Source organism: Natrix helvetica (genome assembly GCF_964273705.1).
Source record: "Natrix helvetica genome assembly, chromosome: 4".
Lineage (NCBI taxonomy): Eukaryota > Metazoa > Chordata > Lepidosauria > Squamata > Natricidae > Natrix > Natrix helvetica.
Genome location: NC_138550.1, coordinates 145,539,464 through 145,557,291, shown reverse-complemented (window position 1 = coordinate 145,557,291; position 17,828 = coordinate 145,539,464). Strand labels below are relative to the sequence as shown.

The 17,828-nt window shown below is 37.1% G+C and overlaps 1 protein-coding gene across 3 annotated transcripts in view; it reads left to right on the top strand.

Moving 5' to 3' along the window:
* RNF19A (ring finger protein 19A, RBR E3 ubiquitin protein ligase) overlaps positions 1–17,828 on the top strand; it is a 40,918-nt gene that overhangs the window by 11,515 nt on the left and 11,575 nt on the right. For all 3 annotated transcript variants that reach the window (XM_081949852.1, XM_081949850.1, XM_081949851.1), the window contains 3 exons: positions 11,632–12,412; positions 15,162–15,370; positions 16,896–17,040. In XM_081949852.1, the coding sequence (XP_081805978.1) occupies positions 11,814–12,412; positions 15,162–15,370; positions 16,896–17,040 (953 nt within the window). In that variant the 5' untranslated portion in view covers positions 11,632–11,813. The remainder of the gene's footprint in view (positions 1–11,631; positions 12,413–15,161; positions 15,371–16,895; positions 17,041–17,828) is intronic.

Below are 17,828 nucleotides of genomic sequence, written 5' to 3'. Positions count from 1 at the left end.
TAAATCAATAATTAGAATATTTTCAAATAGCACTATAGATTTGTTTCAGTTTTGTCTTTAAACGCCTGCTCTAGAATTCTGCAGTGGGATTTTTTTTTAATTTCAGGTAAAAAGTGAGCAAGTTAGTGAAAGAACAATCTACCTCACCTTTGCAAATCCAATCAAATTCGTCACAGAAAAATAACATTCTCATCTAAGACAGAAGGTTATTGGTACCATTTCAGCTTCGTCAGCCCAAGCAACCTTTGTAGCATATATAGACGAAGGAGACTCACATATTTTATGATCAAACGAAAAATAAATGTGTTGTTGAAAGAAATGTCCTTCTGAGTTCAGTTCCAAATGGGAGGAAAGACACTGGAAACATGGCGGCTATTTGGAAAGATGGTTTTTAATGGTGGACAGGACCACATGGTTTGAGGTCCTAGGGGGAAAAAGGGAAGAGATGCTAAGAGTGCCCTGGTTTTATGCCCTCTCTGGGCTCCACCCCAGAGCTTCTCGTTCCTGTGCAAGAAATGCACTCTGATTGGTGGTCAGACTCTCGGGGCGGGGGTCTTAGCTAACTTTGTAGGCTGTCTGTCTTTTGCGTCCCAAGCTTGGTTGAGCTGTTGCTGGGGGATGATGTACTGAAAAGGCTTTAGAATTCCTATAATGGCTCTGCCTGAAGTAGGTAGATCTTTGTTATGCAGAATAGACTTGCTCAGGCCTTAATGGTCCATTGACAAGGGGGGGGGGCAGGGAGCTGCAGGGAGCTGCTTTGTCTTTAAAACATGCTTCTCCTTTTCTCATCCAAAGAAATATAATATTCTTTCTTTTTTTGAAAATGTTTATTTTTGCATAAACACAAACAAACACAACACAAAGAATCCTCTTTCTTTACACACTATAGAAAGTGTGTCAATTGGTTACAAAAAGCTTTTGTGCATCTCTTCCACAGTCATCACCTATAATACATATCAAATCATATATTTTAAATCAAATATATTTATAGATATTACTATCATCATACCTCAATTTTCATTTGACTATAATTGTTTTAACGTCCTTTTGCATAGAATATTCCAAAGTTTAAAACATAACCACATAATGGCATTTCATTAGCTATTTCCAATATCATCTAATAACATTAAATCCTTATGACCTATTCTAAATAAAAATCAATAATATTTAGTAACCAAGTTCCTAGTCCTCCTTTCCAAATCACTTTACAATTTATATCCAATTTCCTTTTATTAAGCCAATACATATGTATACTTTATTATCATTATCATTATCAATCATTTATTTGACTTATGTCCATTATCATAACATTTTTTGACCTAATATTCAAAGTTTAACTAGATTTAATTTAATTTTTTATTATTAGCTTTTATGTCAGAACAAAATTTCTAATCTTCCTTTCATAGTCACCATTTACCATTCATATCAAATTAATTCTTATCAAACCACTACATATGTATACATTATTATCACTGTCAATTATTTATTTAACCATATCCATTATCACTTCATTTTTTACATAATGCTCTAAATTTAACTAATTTTTTGTTATAAACTTTCATATATCAACCTGTGTCTTTCCAGTAATAATGCAATCTTATGTCTTTTGCCATTTGTGGAATTAATCTTCTGATTATTTCCTTGATAATATTTGTGCGGACTTCTCTTCGCAGCTCATTGCTTATTGCATCTCTTATATAATCTCGATACCCTCCATCTGTTTCTTTAATCAGCATCTTTGGTCATCAACAGTGCTTCTGGTAAGATTTCTCTCCTTAAATCCATCAATTCTTCTCTTTTTTCTTCTTCTATACCTTGCCATCTGGGGTAGAGTTCTTGCCCTTTCCATATTCCACTCTCTCCATTTCTAACCACACTCCATTCACCGTAGATGTCAACAAATTTCTTGTCTTTGTGCTTGTTTTTTTCTTCCATTTTTAGGACTCTAGCCTCCACTTTTTCCAATTGAAATTCTCCATCATATTTTGCTGTTATATGCTCTATGTTTTCCAGTTTCTCCTCAATTCTCTCTGATACTTCTAGTAATTTTTGAATTCCAAACATTATCTCTTGCAATATTAAAGTTTCTTTTTGATGTTAATATTGTGCCATTCTTTCAACTGGTAAACACTGCCACTCTGGCTTTCAAAGCTTTTTATTAGATTAACCACAAATTCATTTACAATCTCTCACAATAAGACCTTGTTTTCACTTTTCTCCAGCTGGCAATAAGATTCAAAAGAACACCTGCATAAACACTCCGTGCTCTTCTTATCACTCTCTGTAAACAAGCTGCAAGGTGTTAAAGCACAAAATTGAAATGATCAAAGAGAGAAGTGAAAGTACAATGTTTCCAAGACTCAAACCTCCCGCCTCCAAGTGGCAGTGTTGCTTCCTTTCCCCCTAATGTTACAAGCCTCTTTGTACTCCTTTTGTGTCTTTTTTGTATTCCAGGTTTAAAAGAAGTGAAATTCTTCAATGAGGCAAAATAGAAAAAAGGAAAAAAACTCATATAGAAATGAAAAAAAGAGTTTCAATCCATAGGTTACAAAAATAAAAAAAGTAGAAGAAAAACTAATCAGTTCACTTTAAAAAGCTTTGCGCAAATTCCATCCATAAAATAGCATTTAAAAAGAAAGATAACACACTGTCCAATGCAATCCAATGTAGCTTAATTTCGCCACTTATTTATTCTGTTCTCAAATTTAATTTAGCTTTAAGGTATTTTGGGGTGGGGGGCAGTCTCTTTTAAAACAGTAAAATTTCCTCACCAGCTGTACACACTTTCTCTTTCCGTTTCCTTCCGTTCCGGAGCTGTCCCAACTTCATCAGCTTGTGGCTGCACTTTTGTTGCCGGCTAGAAGAACTTCTCTTGGATCAATCAGGGACTTTGCAGGGTACCTGAGATCAGCAAGACGTATTCTTCCTGATCACCATCTCTGTGGGATGGTTTAGGTCCATATGGACCATCCAGCGGCAAAAGTATCGACTGCGATCTTGGGACTTGGAGATTGCAGGTCGTGTCGTTGCGACATCAGCTCCTCCTCTCCCCAATATTCTGCCTTTTTAATATTTCCTAAAATAATTCATTTTTCTAGGAATGGGGTGGATGCTAACTTCCTACATAGTGTAATCCCAATAATTTCTCACGATTGTCATACAATTAAAATGAATTCCTGTCAGTGGAGAAATGGTGGCTGTTGAGGCAGTCAATGGTAGTGTGGGTTCTATAAATAAATGTTGATAGCATAGCTGAAAATACAAGGCAGAAACCTTTATATTTAAACTTCCCTGGTCAAACTGTATGTTTCGATGAATCCCCAAGTAGCAGAAGTTGACACAACTTCTTCAGAGGTGGTAGCTGACCTGGGCCAGCTCTACAGAGCTTCCAGTGTTTTCAAAACAGAATATGCATCCCCCTACATATATAGAAAGGCAGAAGATTAGGCAGCCTCAAACAGGTAGCAAGCTTTTAGCACACAGATGTGCTGGGGAGGTTACAAGAAGACCATGTATAGCTTTTGCAAGAAGAATCCCATCAGATGGCATCAAATCAGTGTAGATCTAAATGAAGTGTGAAAGAAAGCCTAAACATGGGGATTTGAAGAACATACAAGGTCCTTGAAATTTATCAGAGCTTTCAGGACATGGGAGTGGCCCTCTAATGCTAAGTACCCTAGACTCATCATTAAGAAAACAGCAGGTACAGAGATAGAAACAACAGCCGGATGTAGGGCCTCCTAAGGATGTATTAAGACAAGTTCCAACAGTGAAACTAGGCAGCAGATCCCAACCAGATCTATTAACACAAGAGACTTCCACTAACAGAGGGAAGAATCATCCATTTCAAAGGACTAAAATCAAGTCTATTTATTTATTTATCAAATTAAGAGACCACTGATATCACTTACAGAGCAATTCAATTCCAAATCCACTGTGAAGTTAAAACAGCCGCTTAGCCTCACCTTCCATTTCTACCTCTAAATTTATTTATGATAATATAGTATTACAGGTTTCCTTAGTTCTAAATTTTAGGTTTGTAATATTCTACAAAGTATTTTATTTCCCACTTAGAGTCCCACTTTCTTTCTCTCCATTAACTGGTTATGGAAACAGCAGGTGTGGCATGTATCATTGACATTTGGATGAGGATGGAAAGGTTCCTCTCCCTAAAATCTTCATGGCAGGATTTCAGATAGATCATCATTCTCAACACCAAGGCAGGTGAGGAGAATGATATCTTGTAATGGGATCTTCGGCTCAGGAAATTAACCAGATATGAGATCTTATACATGCATGAAAATGGGTATTGTTGGTATCTCTTTCCTCCTTGGCAAACTCCCTTCCCAAGCTCCTCAACCCTAAAAGTTCAACTTGCCCTGATATTATTGGGATTAAAACCTGGCTACTTTAACAAGCCTTGAGGGAGATTATAACACAGTGATTTCTTTTATTTAAGAATGTATGTTTATACACAGTTGTTATTCCTCAGCATATACAATATATTACCTACATTGCTTATAGTTAAACATTTATTTTGATGCTTTTGTTTATGTATGATAGGACTGCAAACTGCTGAAATCAGTTGAATATTGAATGGGATACAATTGGGATATAATCTTAGAAAAATGGTGGTGGTGGTGGTGGTGATCATCATCATCATCATCAGGTTGGTAGTAGATTCCCACAGGCTTTGATTCTGGGGTATTTTGACCTTCCTATGCTGGGGATAGGATCTGATGTAGTGCAGGAATTTATAGCCACCGCGGGTTTCTCCTATTTGCAGCACAGGTATGATTCATAAAGAACACACAGATAACATCTTGTCTTTGCTTTAGAATAATTAGAAGGTTTAACTGATGCTGGAGCATTTTAATATTAGCCCTTTATCATAGTCTGATCATCCTAAATTTCATAGCCTCCACCAACCTTTATAAAGGGATGGATCAATTAAGAAGGCATGCTCCAGGCACATGGATAGAGAAAATGACAAATGCAAATTTGAAAAAGAGGGTTGATATTGTCAGTCTTGAAGGAGGTATACAGCTGTTCAGGAAATGATAAATCCCGCTATACTAAACAATTTTCAAATAGTTTTTAAAATAAAGTTTTTGAGGAACTCTTTGGATTATGCTTCTGAAAAATGCTCAGATTTTGGGGCAGTCAGGTGGCTTATAAATCATATAATTAACAACAACAGAAACCTAAATAACTGAAGAGGCCCTGGATGGCCATCTACATCCTTTTTATTCAGGGTATAGATTGAGGCATGAGATAGAAACGACACTGGTTATATTTATGGATTAAGGGGCAGAACTTGGATGGGAACCCCTAACTCTTGCAGATTTGCTAAATCTCTCAACAGCATGTGATACTATCTATCATGGCTCCATTTAGATTGTTCTGAAACTAGGGACTGGGGCAATATTCTGCTCTTTCTTGAGCTAATAGTTCCAATGGGAATTTATAAGAGAATTAAGCTCTTGGGCACTTCAGTGTGGAATCCCCAAGGGTGGAGATTTCTCCTTTATTCTATCTAACCTCTACATGAAGTTTCTGGGCGAGTTCATCTATTGTTTTGAGTTAGGTATTATCAATCTGTAAATAATGCAAGTAGTCCTTGTTTAGTGACTGCCTACAACAACCCTTTATAGTTACAGGAGTGATGAAAAATAAACTTTGTGACCAATGCCCACATGTACAACCTTCATAGGTCTCTAAAGTGAAGGAAAGCTGAATTAAAATCATAAGCACAGCTGTGGATTCACTTAGTGACTACTTTGCTTAACAACCAAGTTCCGGTCCCAATTGTGGTTGCTAAACAAGGATTATCTGTACTAGTATTACAACTCAATCTCAGTCTGAGCAAAAAATGCAATAGAAATCTTAAACCAGTGCCCTGGAAATTGTGAGGAACTGGCGGGTGGAATAGAATCATACAGAATTTCAGCAAAATAGATACGTTATTAAGAGAAAAGCCACCCAGCTGCATGGAAGTTCCATTTATTACTGTTAATAGGGCTGCACTCCTCTCGAAGAGAACATGACCATCTTCCACCTATTCTTTTTTATGCACAGAAAAGGTAAAAATATACTTTTACAGCAGTAACCTGTGTCATATAATAATTGAGCTACATTATTATTAATAAATCAGCAATTTCACAAGAACTAACAAATCAATACAAAAAGCATAAATAAAAACAAAACATTATTTAAACAAGCCAGAATAATAGCATCATGAAAAAGTAGGTTCTTTGACTATACAAGCCAGTGGAAGAGGCTATAGGTCAGTGATGGCTAATCTTTTTTGGCTCGCGTGCCATAAGGGGGGGGAGCGCTTCCCCCCATTTTTCCATGCTTTTTTTGCCCTTCCCAGGCTCCAGAGGATTCATAGGAGCCTGGGGAGGGCGAAAAGAGCCTCCCCCATCCCCCCCCCCCCGACGCCCTCCGGAGGCTTCAGGGACCTTCAGGAAGCTTCCCTGAAGCCTCCGGAGGACTAAATAGGACCCTACAAGCAAACTGGAAGTGACTCGGAGGGTGGTTTTTAGTCTTCTGGAGGCTTCAGGGAAGCTTCCTGAAGGTCCCTGAAGCCTCCGGAGGGCTTAAACCGACCTTACGAGCAAACCGGAAGTCAGTTCCTGAACTTCCTGTTTGCCCATAGGACCGGTTTTTGGGCTCCGGAGGCTTCAGGGAAGCTCCTGAAGCCTCTGGAGGGCCTCGGGGTGGGTGGGTGGGTGAGGCTCTTTTCGCCCTCCCCAGGCTCCTATAAAGCCTCTGGACCCTGGGGAGGGCGAAAAATGGTTTTTAAAAAGGCTGAACTCAGCTGGCCAGCTAACAAGACACCTCACGTGCCCTGACAAATGGCTCCACGTGCCACAGGTTTGCCATCCCGGCTATAGGGGAAAGTTCACTAGAGGTCTTCGAACAAGTTGGATGATAATCTCTCAGAGATGCTTAGTGTCTTATTCTCCAATCATGGGGTTAGATTAGATAGCCTCTAAGGAACATTCTAATTCTATAATTCTGTAAGACTAATATTATAATCAAAGATAGAATCAAGTTAGTAGGAATAGAGCAGCCCTGATTTCCCACACAAGAAAATTTCATAAATGAAATATTGCTTCATTCTTTAAAAAAAACTTGTTGCTTTGTAATAGGTGTGTGTTGAGGGTTTCTTAAATTGCAATTTAATAATCCAAATTTCTTTTTTTTAAATTAATACCTGGTAGAAGAGCTTGCAAAAGCATTCTAAATTTCTATGTTTTGTAATTCAAGGGTATTCCAATATCAAATAACTTGAGTTCATATTAGCCAAAGGATTATCACGTACTACTGAAATATGCTTAGCCTGAGAACTGTGTTTCTTTGGTCTATACCAGTGATGGCGAACCTTTTTTGGCTCACTTGCCAAAAGTGGGGGCAGTGCAGGGAGGTCATATGCAGGCGTGCCACACCCATAATGCAATGTGCACAACCCCAGCATGCATGTATGCATGACCAGCGCTTTCCCCCATTTTTGGCATGCTTTTTTTCGCTCTCCTCAGGCTCCATAGGCTTTATAGGAGCCTAGGGAGGGCGAAAACAGCCCCCCCCTTCCCCCCCGGAGGCGCTCCGGAGGCTTCAGGAGCTTCCCTGAAACCTTTGGAGTGCAAAAACCCGCCCTAGGGGCAAACCGGAAGTTCAGGAACAAAACGGCAGTTTTAGCCCTCTGGAGGCTTCCCTGAAGGCTCCGGAGGGCAAAAAAATGGCCCTATGAGCAAACCGGAAGTCCTTTCCCAAACGTCCGGTTTGCCCGTAGGGCCCGGGGTTTTGTGCTCCGGAGGCTTCAGGGAAGCTCCTGAAGCCCCCGAAGGGCCTCCGGGGGGCGGGGTGAGGAAGGCTGTTTTCACCCTCCCCAGGCTCCTATAAAGCCTCCAATCATTTAAAAGAATCTGCGGTATGTAAAAAATTTAAATATTCAAAGAGTTGCACAGAGTATAATTGTCTTAGAGTTTTAAGAGAAGGGATACCACAATTTTAAATTTTAAAATCACTTTAGCAAATATACTGAAGTAGAATATTGTAAAAAAGAATCATAGGTTAATTGCATTCTGTAAATCATACCCCCTGGCTGCAATTCAAAACATATTCTCAGTTTGGAACAAATTTGGATGATTTGGCAGGAGAGTAGGAAATTCTATTTGTGTGACGTTTGATTTGCCCACCATTTTGAAAGATAAACCTTTAGTTTGAGAAGAGTATTACATTGTATTATCTGTTTGAACTCAATAAATAGACGCATAATATCCAATTATTTTCTGCTTAATTTTTTTTCCTAAGGAAAAAAATTTTTTTTCTTAAAAAGAATATATGACATCACAGGGACATTATATTTCATAAGCTACAATCCATTGAACATAATTCTTATTGAACAGTTTTTATTAATGAACAAGCAGAGGTGGTATTCTGCCAGTTTGCATCAGTTTGGGCAAACCGGTAGTGGTGGTGGTATGAGGCTCCGCCTACACACCCAGATGTTATCATGGACCTTCTGTGCGCGCACTCCCGCTACCGAACCGTTATTGAAGAAAAGAGGATAACATTCCTGTGTTCAAGCATTTGTGTTATTTTAGTATCCACTGTTTTTGTGATTGTTGACCTTTTTATTTTTAAACTGAGTTGTATAATAGTTTGGAATCTTGTCATCTGTTCTTTTGCCTGTACTAATTTCTTAATATTTACATTGGTTTGAATTTATAGTCTCCTAACTGAAATAGGGACTCACTTATATTGACAAGATTCATGTTTTGTAACACTATTTAAAAATAAATATCTTAAAATTGTATCTGTCTTTTCTTTTTAGCGGTCCTAAGGTTTTGCTCTGATTCAGGCTTGTTTGTATTTATACAGTAAAATTATTCATATTTAATCACTGTATAAAATAGCAATAATAAACCTGCAGCAGATTCATTAACCCATCTTAACTATTTTAGCTCCTAAACTATTTTAGAAGTTTTTCTGCCAAAAAAAGCAGAATAACATTTTTTAAGTAAATAGACCTGGTTAATGTTTATCCTTTTTGCTTAGTATAGATACTAAATATCTTAACTATAGTTTAGAGGTTCCTATACCTCTCTTGCTTAAATTCTTCCACTTTCAATACAATTATTCTTTTTTCACAACAATAGTTTCATATCCCAGTTTAATTCTAGTTATTGTTTAGTTATTTGCGACTATAACATTATAATTAGCAGTAGAATAGAAGTAAACATGTTTGATTTTGACTTAATCTGATGTATTAACTGAGTTGTTGTGGTTTCTAAAGCTATTACTTAGTAATTGTTACAAATTACTGATTTTGAACAGTGCAGCTTCTGCTGCATTGAATGTGAACAGGAACATTAAAATGCAGATTCTTCTTAAAATTACACTTTGCATATTAAGAATCAGAATAATTCTGTCATCCCATTTCTTTGGAAACCTTTCTGATTTTGTTTCAAGGATTCTAAAATGCTGCATGTTAAGATATTAGTAATTAAATGTCAATATTAAATGCATTGTGTATGAAGGGATATTTTTAAATGCAATTTTGAATGGGGGGAAAATGGGGGAGGAAAAGTGCAATTTATTCCTGAAAATACAGGTGGTCCTTGACTTACGACCACAATTCAGTCCAAGATTTATGTTGCTAAACGAGACAGTTGTTAAGTGTGTTTTGCCCCATTTTAGGACCTTTCTTACCACAGTTAAGTGAATCACTAAAGTTGTTGAATTAGCAACATGGTTGTTAAGTGGAACCGGTTTCCCATTGACCTTGCTTGTCTGATGGTTGCAAAGGGGGATCACATGACCCGGGACACTACAACTGTCATTAATATGAGTCAGTTGCCAACTGTCTGAATTTTGATCACGTGACTATGAGGATGCTGCAGTGGTCACAAGTGTGAAAAATGGTCATATGTCACTTTTTCCGGTTACGTCATAACTTTGGATGGTCACTAAATGAACTGTTGTAAGTCAAAGACTACCTGTATAATAAGCCTCATGGCTTCCAGGCTTAAAATAAATGACCAATAGTCTTGTCTGTAATGGACATATTCTCGCATGTTGAATCTGGTTCCTTAATTAATTAACTGCACAATATATGATTGATCTACTATTACTTTTTTTCTTGGCTATAGTATAACTTACGAAGGATGTATTATGATAGTCTCTTCCCTTTATTTCTGAACTTCAATTACTACTACTGTAACAAATGACCTATTTGGAAATGTGACTTTCTTTAAGGAATTTATTAGTGTAGGGAAACATTTTCTGTCATTTTTAGTTGTAAGAAATAAAGGTTAATTACTGTTTTAGATTAGAAGCATATTGTGTCTTTCTCAGAATTTCTAAATTACTTTCCTTCCTCCATATGTAGACAATTAAACTAAGTGTTTATTCCTCACAAATTCATAGCTGTACATTTTTGGTTTTGTTTTGTTTTGGAAGGAGTAATAGAAGAAATCAGTAATTTAATTTTTTTCTCTATATGATAGACATTTTAGATGTCACTATTAAGTTGATTTCCTGTTCATCTCTTTTTCCTATATATAATATAAGTTGATTTCCTGTTCATCTCTTTTTCCTATATATATATATATATAATATAATTATAGCTTTGACCTGAAAAGCCACAAGCAGAAACTAAAAATGTACATATTAGTGTGTGTAAGTTTGTGGAAAATCTTTCAAGAAAGCAGCACCTAACATTATTATACTGTCAAAAAAACTACTCAGTTTAGGGCACAATTTCTGAATTCTTTCCATCCTCTTTATCAAATACACCTGCATTTTATTCTGTTACTGTGTTTGTGTCTCCATGTTTGTTTCTGGCTTCCTTTTGCATTGCAAGTGTTTGCTTATATGTGGGTACTGGTAAATGGAAGATAGGCTACGCTCTGCTTTTGCCCAAGTGATGGGTTAGGCAGGTTGTAGAGGGTTTCAATTGAAACAGCCACTAGTCTTCTGGTCCATTGTTCAACCCCCTGTCACATAACAACACGTAGGATTCTCCCCCCCCCCCCCCCCCAAAATCTTCATTTTCTGGCTTGCACCAAGCTTGGTCCCATTGTATTCAGTTTTGGAGAGAAAGCTGTGGCAATCCACTTTCATACTATTATCAAGAATAATGCATTGGTGCAGTTGCTCAGAACTGAAATCTTGAAAGGTATCTTTAACTTTAGACATATAACCAGAACACTAGATTTTTATTTTTTTATTTTAATTGATGCTGCAAATATTTCCCATTAGTAAAGTTTAAGAAACGTCTGTTTGGATTTTTTTTCTTTTGATAGTATCAATTTTAGGATTGGCAATTTACTGGTAAAAAATCTTGAAAAGGTGAGAACAGCCGTTTCTTGCAAAATAGAATAGCATCCACATATGTTGCCCCATGACGACGTTTTTTTTTTTCTTTTTAAATGACAACTGGGAATCTGGAAATTTCATTTACTTGCTCTCTTGCTAATTGACAGAAATGCAACAGGTGGATGAAGCAAACAAGGTGGGGTGGAGAATTAGGTAATTATAAAATGAATAAGCAGTCTAATACCAGCCCTTTGCAAATAACAATGGATCTCATTTTTTATGTCTTTCTTCTCTCTCTTCCAGAATTGCTGAGGAGCATTTTGGGGTGGATTATATATTGTGAAGAATTTGCTGAATGAACAAGATCTGATCATGCATAACAAGACTTAAGCTATCTTTCCTTCTGTGACTTAAATATGCTGCTTTTCAATAGTGCTTTGTCTTTAAAATGGTCATAGCTGCATATATTCTTTGATCCATTTCTGATGAATGTTGCAGCCATGAGTTTACATCGGCAAATGGGATCTGATAGGGACCTGCAATCTACTGCCTCCTCTGTAAGCTTGCCTTCCATTAAAAAGGCACCAAAGAAAAGAGGAATTTCACTGGGATCTCTTTTTAGAAGGAAAAGGGATACGAAACATAAAGCCAAGGATGTAAATGGTGGCGTCGATGGGATTGCAAGTATTGAAACTATACACTCAGAAATATGCCCAGACAAGAACTCTATTTTATCTGCCTATATGTCATCAGACAGTGGAACGGCCATCTGTAGTAGTAAGCAGACGGGAGACTTCATAGAATGTCCCTTGTGTCTTTTGCGGCACTCTAAGGAGAGGTTTCCGGAAATAATGACTTGTCACCATAGATCTTGTGTGGATTGCTTGCGTCAGTATCTCCGGATTGAAATCTCAGAGAGCAGAGTTAATATCAGCTGTCCAGAATGCTCTGAGCGATTTAATCCTCATGACATTCGATTAATTTTGAATGATGACATCTTGATGGAAAAATATGAAGAGTTTATGCTTAGACGGTGGCTTGTTGCAGACCCTGATTGTAGGTGGTGCCCTGCTCCAGACTGTGGGTAAGTGATGTGTTTTTGTATCCAGAGCTATATTTTATCCTTTCTTGCTTGTTAAATTGCTTGTATATAATGTTTTGTTTACCAGAATGTTTTTATTTTGTACTGTATTTCAGGTTTTTGTTTCTTCCTTTTGATATTCAAAAATAATTTGCTATTACTTTAATAGCAGAAAGATTAGAGAAATGAGAAACAGATTCCACTTCTCCTATCTTCTCAAATGCTAGCACTTCACGCTGTAGAATATTAAAGGGGTTGTCAAGTTTAATGCAGCCTCCAAAGTAGCTAGCTTTCCCCACAGATTATTAACTTGCTGCGTTCTGGAAGAAGGTCTTTGTACGTTAAGCACATAGATAGAGATTTCCCTCTCTTGTACTTCATATCCTGAGTAGGTGGCCCCACTCTTCTGTACCAACCAACCCTCTCATCTGCGTGGAATTGTAGCTTACCCTTAGTGCCTAAACATTTTTAACTTCATATTATTTTCTTTTTTAATAGCAAAGTTAAGAGTTTTGTGAAGATTTTTGTGAATGGTTGTGAGTTTTGTGAAAGTTGGTATAATTATAATTGGCAACAAAAAATTTCATATTACAAGAGCCAACTGTTAGATCGGAGTAAAATTTAAGAGAGCAAAATCCACTTTTTGCTTAATGTCAGAGGAATGTTTTTAAATATTAAACAAGTTTACATATTGTTGTAACTCTTTTAAATACTAAATGGCAAAGAAAATAATAAACAGTACATTTTGAGACTGAATTGGGCAATTAAATTTGGAAGTCTTTATGCATTCATATCCATGCTGCTTGTATTTTGTATAATACGTTTCTCTTCATATAATCTTATTTGTTTCAAAAAATAGCAGATAACTGCAATTACTTGTTTTTATCATTTATGTGTGGTTCTAAAACCACATGTGAATTTATTAATTCATAGAATTTCATTCACATGCACACAACTATAAAAGAACTTGTTAATTTGTTCTAAATATTGTGGTTCTTTAATACTTTAAAGTTCAAACAATAATACCAATTATGCCTGTGGGAGAGAGACAGCAAATTTATTTCTGAATTATCACTTTTTTATTTTATTTAGCATATGGCATCTACAAGAGGTCATGCAATCACTAATATACAAATATACTGGATTGTCAGTGACAAGGCTGAAGTTGATTGCAGACAGTCCTTGATTTATAATTGGATTTATAACTGCAACTGGAATCTGTTGCTTAGCAATCCATAAAATATGACCACATTGCTTAGCGATAACCATTCCTGAAGTCCTGGTTGCAGTTTTTCCCTGAATCCCCTGGTTATTAGATGAGGCAACTTCCAGCCAGCTTCCCACAATAATAACGAGGAAACCGGCAGCAAGTCCCAGGCCCACCAGTGGACAAATGGTGGCTGCTGAGTGAGGGAAGGAGCCTAGGGATGCAAGGAGCTGCACAAGTGAGGCAGCGCAATCAGGGAGGGGGTGAAAAGTGAGAGGAAGGGTCAGGGTGGTTGCGATGGGTACACAAGAGGTGCAGCTTGAGTTGGTAACCAGTGAGATGTGCAAGAGGCATGAGTCAATAAGGATATAAGTGGGTGAATGAGAGGTACCACGTGAGTTGGAGAAGGTGAATGCTTGTACGCAAAAGGCATGCATTGGTGAGAGGGTATGAGAAGCGCCACGTGAGTTGGTGAAGATGTGAGGAGTATGCAAGAGGTGCTGTGTAGGCCAGAGTGGGTGCAAGGGAGGTGCAGTGAGCATCAGAAGGGGTGTATGAAGGAGTGCTTGGCTAGGACAAGCAGAAGAGCTATGGGAGGGTATGTGGATGGTGAAGATTGTCCCAGTAACTTTATGGGGAAACCAGCAGATTGCTATCATAAGATTACAAAGCCCTTGTCAACTTGTCAACTGGTCAATTTGTCAACTGGTCACAAGTGCAAACAGATTATCAAGCACCCAGATTACAATCACGTGACTGGAAGGGTGTTTGGGGGTTGAAACTCCAAGGACTGATCGTGGCCACCATTCATTCACTACTTGTATCTTGGAATGGTGTTGACCATGGGTGTGTAACTTCAAGAACAGGTTGTAAGTTTTTTGGTGGCCCATCATAACTTTCAGTCGTTAAGCAAAGGCTATCTGTATTTCAATTTATTTTATTTGAAACAATTTCAGTCTTGCAGAACAGCACAATGATGTCGAAGTTTGCTGAATTCTACTATAGAGTCCAGATCTAAAATAGCAATAATAATAGCTCTTAGACTTATATACTGCTTCACAGTCCTTTACAGCCCTCCGCAAGCTGTTTACAGTGTCAGCATATTGCCCCCAACAATCTGGGACCCCAAAAATATATCCTATGAGATTAACTAGAGCTCGATAAATGTTATTGTGTTTCTACTTTTATAAAGGATGATGTTTCTTAATAGCAACTCAGCTATTTAAATTGACACTATGTAGAACTGAGAAAGTCGCAGCATATGACAGTACTTGATTGACAGGCTGTTTTCAGTAAAGTTAAAAAGAAAAAAAAGTTATTATTTTGATAAGAGACTACAAAAAAATTTTCGGGCTTACAGAAAACTAGGAATTTGGGGTGAGGTTGGGGGAATCTTAGAAGAAGGCAATCCCTGACTTTTTCTACATTGTTGCCAAGAAAACATGGATCTATCCACATAATTGCCAGATGTCTAAAATAATTTGAGGGAGGCTTTATCTTAGGACAGAGAATAAATGCTCTTCCATCTATTTTTGAATATTTAAGGTATGCAGTCATTGCTTTTGGCTGCGCAAGCTGTCCAAAACTTATGTGTGGGCGTGAAGGCTGTGGAACTGAATTTTGCTACCACTGTAAGCAGATTTGGCATCCTAACCAGACTTGTGATGCAGCTCGTCAGGAAAGAGCGCAAAGTCTACGTTTACGAACAATTCGTTCTTCATCCATTAGCTATAGTCAGGAATCTGGAGCTGCAGGTATTTATTGTTTCAAGCTAAATATTAGAAATATTTTTATATTACATCTTGTGTTGCTAGATTACTCATCAGTTACTGATACCGAAAAAGGGAAGATACGAATATTTTCTTCAGTATATTGATATTAGTGCAAAATTGTACAGTTGTGTAGAATGTATTGAAACAATGTGCTGCTTGTATTTGGCATGGTAGATATAATTAGCTTATGCAATCAATGAAAAGATCTGACTACTGATAGAACCTTTGGTGTGAAATGTCTAGTAACAGACCACACACTGGCTGAGTTCAGGTGTTAGGATAGAACATGTGTTTGCTTAGTTTTGACTCATCATGTTGCGTAGATCCAGCATGAAGGTTTATAAAACACACTTTCTGATTCGGAACAAGATTGCAAAGTTTATGTTGGCTCCCAAGCACTCCTAAATTTTGCACAGCATATTAGTAATCCTATTCAGAAGATGGGGCAAAGACAAAGATTCTACTTGAGAGAAGGTTTTGAGCCTTAAAATGTGTGCCTTAAATTTCTGGAAGGCTTAAGGCTTTGTCCTTCAAACTCTGCCAGAAGCTGAAAAGAAAGCTACTTTATAATGGAGGGATATGGATATCAGACCATTCTTTTTGCACTCTTCATTTATTATGTCATGTGAATCTAGAAAATTATGATTATCTTAATGTCCAAACTTAGGCTTTTGTTATGGGGGCATGAGTTGTTTAAACTACAAGAATATTGATTTAACTGGAATTTGAAGAGATAGAGTCTCTTATAGCTGAGATAGGGAACCACTGACATGCAGGCTTTTAATCTAGGCCCTTGATCTGTTTATAGTCCCACCTCTTGGAACATGAAAAGAGGGAGTAGTTACTTTGTATATAACTCAGCAAAAGTTCCTTATGAAGAAAAAGGAAATAAGCCATTGAGAGGATCTTTTGCTCTTTTCCCTATGAAGAAAATAAGTACTCTGAAAGATGAGTAATAACCTCAACTGAAAAGAATGCTCTTCCTTCTAAAATCACTATTAATTGATATCATATGGCCTGATTAAATATAGAATGGGAAGCCTTTTTAAAAATTGTTTTTAAAGAAGTTTTTTTTATCCTTGCACTATCATTTTGCAACTTGAACTATATTATCTATGACAGTGTTTCTCAACCTTGTCAACTTGAAGATGTCTGGACTTCAACTCCCAGAATTCCCCAGCCAGCATTTGCTGGCTGGGGAATTCTGGGAGTTGAAGTCCAGACATCTTCAAGTTGACAAGGTTGAGAAACACTGATCTATGATAGTATGCATTTTATATTTTTACTTTGGATATTGAAAAAAATCGCATTAGATTAATTTTGGATTAAATGATTGAGTATAATTTGAAAGCAGAATAATGTGTAAAGTTCTGTGTAATGTTTACATTAGAGTTTTACTTAATTATCTTTCTGTATAGGGTGTTTGTTGAATTTCAGATGTGATATACTTTTAATTTTTATTTTCCTTGGGAGCAATATTGCTATTGTACTTCTTTATTTTAAACAGCTGATGACATAAAGCCATGCCCCCGCTGTGCTGCTTATATCATAAAGATGAACGATGGAAGTTGCAATCACATGACATGTGCTGTCTGTGGTTGTGAATTCTGTTGGTTGTGTATGAAGGAGATCTCAGACTTGCATTACTTAAGGTATGTACGGGAAATTGTAGGAAATAAAAATATTTTTTTCCTTGTAACAGAAGTTTAACATGCTTTTTATTCCAATTTATAATAGAAGCCATGCTAGGCTAGTTCAAAAGTGCTATTTTTCTGAAGTTAGATCAAGCATTTATTTAGAAAACTCTTATGGCTCTCCATTTTAATACATAACTCCAGACAGCTAGCAATCAATTTATAGCTTCCCTCCCTGAGCAACCTGATTACTAAGGTTAAAATAATTCAATACCGAAGGAAAAAAAATAGAGGCAACACATTTATTTAAAACATTTGTATAGTTGTCTGTCTTAGATTGACAGAAAGATACATGTATATTGGGATCTTCTACTATCCTCTCCCTAATGCCTGGAGGGAAAAGCCAGGTTTTAACAGCCTACAGGAAAGTGCAAAAGGGCAGGGCCCTCTCAATCTCTTAATCTGTTTTGCATGGGCATTTAGTAAAATGAAACATGGTGGTTTTGAGGATTTTGTGTGTGTTGAAGGGCTGTATAGTATGATGAGCAAATGCAGAAAGACCCGTCTATTTATAGCAGAACATACGCAAACAACTTCCTGCAGGGGAATACTGTATGTCACAATACTTTCCCTTTGAATTCCTGTTCTGCATGTTCAGATAAATCTTTTGCAAATTAGTCATTTTTCTTGTTAACAGTCTATAGCAGGGGTAGTCAACCTTTTTATACCTACCGCCCACTTTTGTATCTCTTGTTAGTAGTAAAATTTTCTAACTGCCCACCGGTTCCACAGTAATGGTGACTTAT